Source organism: Pteropus vampyrus, unplaced genomic scaffold (genome assembly GCF_000151845.1).
Source record: "Pteropus vampyrus isolate Shadow unplaced genomic scaffold, Pvam_2.0 Scaffold166, whole genome shotgun sequence".
Classification (NCBI taxonomy): Eukaryota; Metazoa; Chordata; class Mammalia; order Chiroptera; family Pteropodidae; genus Pteropus; species Pteropus vampyrus.
Window position 1 is genome coordinate 3085996 of NW_011888947.1, and position 6130 is coordinate 3092125.

The window sequence follows — 6130 nt, forward strand, 5'->3', positions numbered from 1 at the left end:
TGACCTTGAATGCTAAAGCAGATATTCTCCTCTTCCTTGACAACAGAATTCATTCTTGTTCGGGTATCCACCCTTTCCTCTACAACCATGTGCTCTAGGAATTGGATCATGACTGCCTGAGATCACTGCGGTGATCCTATCCTCTGCCTGTGACTGGTTTAGGCACATTCACTGGCCTATGAGACATGAGTGGACGTTTTCGGGGGCTCATGAGAAAGGTTTCCTCATGCTGTAAACACACACACACACACGCACATACACACACACACACGCACATACACGCACACACACACAGAGTCTCTTTTTCTGTTTGATCTTTCATCTCTGGCTATGATGTCTGGAGCTGTGGCAGCCATATTGGGACCATGAGGGGAACCAGCCAGAGAACAAAGCCAACAAACTGAGGACAGCAAAGTAAAGAAATAAAAAGACCAGGTCCTTGGTGCCATCTTGAATTAACAAACCCCACTGTCCACCGACCTGAGATCCCTTATCATGAGAAAATACAATTCCTTGTGGTTTATAAAGCTGAGTTTTCTTTCCTTGTAGCCAAGAGCACCTATCAGATATATACCTGCTGTTTCCTCAGCTCTTCCCATGGCTGGCTCCTTCCTTTTCTCAGGCTTCAACTTAAACATCAGCTCCTCCTCAAATGTCAGATTAGGGTGGCCTGATTGCTAGCTATTTAAAGTTATACTTATTCTTCTACTAGTCACCATTGCATCTCTGTGGAGTTTTTACTTGTTTGTTTGTTTGTTTGTTTTCCGTGGCTTTGGGTTTGGGGGGGTTCTTTTTTGCTTTAATGCCCCTGCTGCATTCCAAAATCTGTTCACTGATTAGCACTATTTCTCACGGCACATAGTAGGTGCTCAATAAATATTTAATGGCTGCACCAAAGATAGAAGTAACACAGGAAGGGTCTGCAAGCAGGTGTTTCTCTTAATTTGTAAAACACGTCTTAGGGACTCAGAGAGTGAGGCTGTATACCTGCAATGCTCTTTCAACTCTACCAGGGTGCCTGCCACCTCTGTTCTTGAAAATAAAACATCTTTTAGAAGTCAAACTTCTGAGGACATCAATGATGCATACTATTCACCTGAAAGGCCAAGACTTGATATTTAAACTTAAGATCACATCATCAAACCACATAAATCATTTATGCTTTCTTTTGCTCTTATGATTATGTCACATATCACACACCTGGACTTCTGACATCCTTAGTCATCTAATGATTAAGCCTGGACATTTTTACTATTACAAATAATTCTTCTAGAATGAACTTACCCTCTCCCAGGCTTCCACAAAATCCTCTTTTTGTCTCTATTTTGTTATTCACTATTTTATGCCTTATATCACTCAGACACACACACACACACACACAGACACAGACACACACACGCACACACACATACACATGGTCATTCCCTGAGAGGAGAGACTATCTTACTAGATCTTTCTATCCCCCAGCCTGCGGCTAAACTGTGCCATATATACCCAAATACATGTTAAATTATCCTTCAGAAAATAGTTGCTAAATGTTTAAGTCCTTCCAAAATGCCTCAGATCATATAATACTTTTAATTACGTTATTTCGAGCAGGAATGCATATTTAGGAAAGACACGTGATTCTGAAACGACCTCAACCTATAGTAGGAGCAAGGGAGAAGATGTTGGCCTTCTCTGAAATGATTTTTACCAGGAGAATAAATGTATAGATTACTTGTATAAAAATGAAATGAAGAGAAAGCCAGGCCTAACTCATTTCCCCCTCTGCGTCTGCCGGCTTCCTTTACCTCTGGCGGTGACCTTTGCAAACACTCTAAGCCTGAGCTGTCTAATACAATAGCCACATGCCTCATGTGGCTATTTAAAATAAAAATGAAGTAAAATGAAGAGCTCAGTTCCTCAGTCACCCCAGCCACATTTGAAATCCTCAGTAGCTATATGTGACAACTGATGCCGTATTGGACAGTGCAGATTATGGAACATTCCAGAAAGTTTTATTGCACAGCACTATGCTAAGCAGAAATGCCCACGAGGTATTGGCAGACATTTTTGTCTTTTCTCCTACCTTTTAAAAAATATCTTTGGTCAAGGCTGTGTGATAACAAGCAGCGACGTGGAAACGCCTGGGCAAGACAGAGGCTAGTGGGGCTGCTGAGCGAATGCCTGGAGTTCCTTCTCGCATTGTCTCGCCCTTCACCCAGCGTTCCGATGCCTTGCCTTGCTAAAGCCCCGCATCGCAGCCTCTTCTGAGACCACCCTTTGGGAGTCCAATAAAACCTCTGAAAGCTCTCCCTCGGACAAATGCACACAGCTTTGTACACTGTATGATAGATTTTATGGGCCATCCTCTTTCCAAAGCCATTTCCGTCATCCATGGCCCACAGGCTAAGCACCCTGATTAGACACGAATGACAGAATGGAAGCCCAGAGAGGTCAAATGACAGGCCCCAGGACGCAAGTAATCCATTTACTAGTCAGAATCCCGGTAAGACATGGTTTTCCTATATCGAACTAAAAAGGATACAGATTTTGCCAAACTCTTCAGCCTATCAGCTCCTCTGATGAACCAGAAGGTCCCAGGGGGGTCTCCGACTTACCAGTTACATTCAGGAGGAACCAGCTTGGTCAGCTCTTCGAGAGATTTCTCCGACCTGTACTCCTGGCAGGAAGCACATCAAACATGCTGTTCAAAGGTGGGAACCTCACAGAGCTCCCGTCACACCTGGCTTACCCCACCCAGGACCTCAGGAAATAAATACGCACCTGGATGAAGGCCACAGTGACCACAATCAGCACAGCCTAGGGCGCAAATGAGAGAGGCATTAATACTCAGCTGCCCAGTGAGTGGGCGAGCCCATGAGAGGCAAGGGGAGTACATGACATTGTCTTTCAAAATACATTTTCCTTCTTCTTGGAAAATAAATGTACTGTGCAGAAACTTAGAAAAGAGATGAGCCAAAAAAAAAAAAAAAAAGGAACACTAAATTCCACCACCCAGAGGTTCACATTTTGGGGTATCAATCTAGATTTTTCTGCGTAGACACACTTATAACATAGGATTCTATAGTGCAGACATATTCTTTTGCAACCTGACTTTTCACTCAACAACATATTGTAAATATCATTCCACATCAGAAGATGTGGATCTAACCTCAGCCTTTTAAAGAGAAGCAGTGAATTTCGCTGTGTGGAATGAGTCATTTTTTGTATTTTAAAAAAGTATTTGACAGATAGAACAAAGCCAGAATGATAGCCATCAAAAGGTGTTTGGTAGAAGCCAGATATAAAAGGTAGGGTATTGTGATTGCATTTGTATGAAATATCCAGAATTGGTAAATCCAGAGATAGGAAGCAGATTGGTGGTTGCCAGGAGCTGGGGGAGGGGAAATGGGGAGCAACTGTCTAGTGGGTATAGGATTTCCTTTTAGGGCAGTGAAAATATTTTGGGACTAGATAGAGGTGGTGGTTATACAACATTGTGAATGTACTAAGTGCCACTGAATTGATCATTTAAAAAATGATTGATGTTTTATGTGATTTGCACCTAAATATAAAAACAATTTTTAAAGGTGCTCAGTGCATTATTTACAATAGCCAAGATATAGAAGCAACCTAAATCCCCATCAATAGATGATTAGATAAAGAAAAAGTGGTGTATATATATATACAAGGAACATTACTTGGCCATAAAAAAGAACAAAATCTTACCATTTGCAACGACATGGATGGACCTAGAGGGTATTACGCTAAATGAAATAAGTCAGACAGAGAAAGACAAATACCATATGATCTCACTTATAAGTAGAATCTAAAGAACAAAATAAACGAACAAACAAATCAGAAACAGACTCATATAGATACAGAGAAAAAAACCCAATGGTTGCCAGACGGGAGTGGGGTGAGGGGGCTGGGTGAAAAAGGTGAAGGGATTAAGAAGTACAAATTGGTAGTTATAAATAGTCATGGGGATGTAGAGTACAGCATAGGGAATATAGTTAATAACATTATAACTATGTACAGTCCCAACGAGTACTAGACTAATCGGGGGGATCACTTTGTAAATTATATAAATGTCTAACCTCTATGCTGTACACCTGAAACTAATATAAAATATTGAATGCAACTGTAATTGAAAAAGAAAAAAAAAACAAAAAATAAACAGGTGCCCAGTGGTTCTCTCTGGGTAACGGATTATGAGCGATTATTCTTTTTACTGAATGCACAGCCAGGATTGAGCATTTCCATCCAGGGTCAAGGGAGAGGAGTTCACTGCAACAGTGTCCCCCACAGCAAAGAACAGAAGCCACCTGGGTGTCCATCCACCAGGAGAGCGACGGTCAAATAAACCAGGATGCCTCCATGTGGGAGCAGACAAGGATGTGGATTTTTTTTCCTTTCTTTCTGTATCATCATCATCATCATCATCATCATCATTTTGTCTACAGCCAAACTCCTTTTTCCTTGCATAATAAATAAGCAAACACTCAGAAAGTCTGGGACAGCCAGGCCTGGGGGCACTGCTCCCAGCATGGCACACTTACCATGGCGATACTGATGGCATCCTCATACTCTTTCGTGAGGACACTCACCAAGGCAGAGGCCAGAAGCAGCAGAATCAGAGGGTTCTTAAACTGAAAAATGGAAAAGCACGGTGGGTGGGTTCTTCTTTAGTCTCGCACAGACCAGGGTGGGCTTCTTGCCGTGTAGCATGTGTGCTATAGTTCCTCACTCAGAGCCAGGCTTCCAAGCCAGCAACTACAGTGGTCCGAGAGGAGGAAGACCACCACCATCCAATGGTTCTCCTCTGCTTGAAATCTCCCCGCTGCGGTTTCACTGACATGGGCTACACTGGCTTTCTGGGGATCATCCTGACATTGTCCCCGTCAAGATACCAGCCCTGGCTCTGCCTTTGAGCTCTTGGTCTCAACTCGCCCCATCTCCAACACAGTCCAGGTCAGGACCTATCCCCTCTAGTGGGACACTGGCCCTGGTCCAGCATGGCCAAGGGGGCTCCTCTTGCCCTACCGGTTCCCCAATCCTGTGTGTCCCAGTCACACCAACCTGTTTCTGTAACTACCTCTAGGAGCTCCAGTGATGTCCCTGATGAGAACAGGTATTCCAGAAACTTCTTCCCCAAAAGAATTTTACTTTCTTGTTTATGTATTCGCCCTCTCATTTCACAGATAGAGTAGCTCATGTTACAGATGATTGAAAGGAAGCATAAAGACAAACACATAAGAACAGGAACAGAAAGAGTAGATCAAAGATCAGGATCAAGGTGACAATAAAAATATCAACAAGCAAGTCATGTTTGATTAAAATGGGGCTGCACATTTGGCCCTGAGTTTCCCAGCAGTCAAAGGCAAATGTGATCAGATGAATGATTCGTTATGTTCACGAAAAGAAGCATAGTGATGTCATGCCAGTGTGGTGCATGAAGAGGTTTAACACCCCTACCCCCATCCCAGGATTGCTGTGCTTTATCTCCTCTGAACGAGGTACAGAGCACTCTGCAGCCAGCTCAGCAGCAGCCCTGAGTTAGCCCCAGCATTTATTTTGAATCCTTAAGACAGGATTTCACCGTCTGCTCCAATCAATTTTTCTGATTGTATCAAATTATTTCTGTCTTTTGTTAGAATGTAATCTTTCCAAGGATACAGACCACATCTGTCCTGGTGTCCCCAATCCTCCCGGGACCCAGAATGGGGTCTGACTACATGGAGTGACAGGCAAGAGCTCAGGACTCTGAGAATTCCGATCTGTCTGCATCATTACCTAACTGAGAAACTGCAAGCAAGCTTCTAACTTCACCAAGACTCTGCTTTCTTTTGGCTGGAGTGAAGACTAAAGGTGATGATAGCGTGTAAAGCGAACTGCCCGGTGCCTGGGCACACAGCAGGTGCCCAGCACATGGTAGCCATGATGACCGCAAGACTGACCATGGAAGGCACTCAATAAAAATTAGTCGAAGGGAGGAACTGTGGCCCGAGGTCTGGAAAACAGCCCTATCAGGGCTTTTGATCCAATACCTGGCCCTCAGAGCAGCTTCTCCACTGATCCTTGCTGAGCCCAGGCTGGGTGGGGGGCATCTCACCTTTAGAAGGAATCACACCCTAAAGCCAGC

General features: G+C 43.6%; 1 protein-coding gene across 1 annotated transcript in view; it reads right to left on the reverse strand.

Moving 5' to 3' along the window:
* The window catches only part of ATP2C2 (ATPase secretory pathway Ca2+ transporting 2), a 71836-nt gene that overhangs the window by 35596 nt on the left and 30110 nt on the right, over positions 1-6130 (reverse strand). The window contains exons 4-6 of the mRNA XM_011370294.1: positions 4548-4637; positions 2770-2805; positions 2604-2665 (exon numbers count right to left, since the gene is read on the reverse strand). Of these exons, the coding sequence (XP_011368596.1) occupies positions 2604-2665; positions 2770-2805; positions 4548-4637 (188 nt within the window). The remainder of the gene's footprint in view (positions 1-2603; positions 2666-2769; positions 2806-4547; positions 4638-6130) is intronic.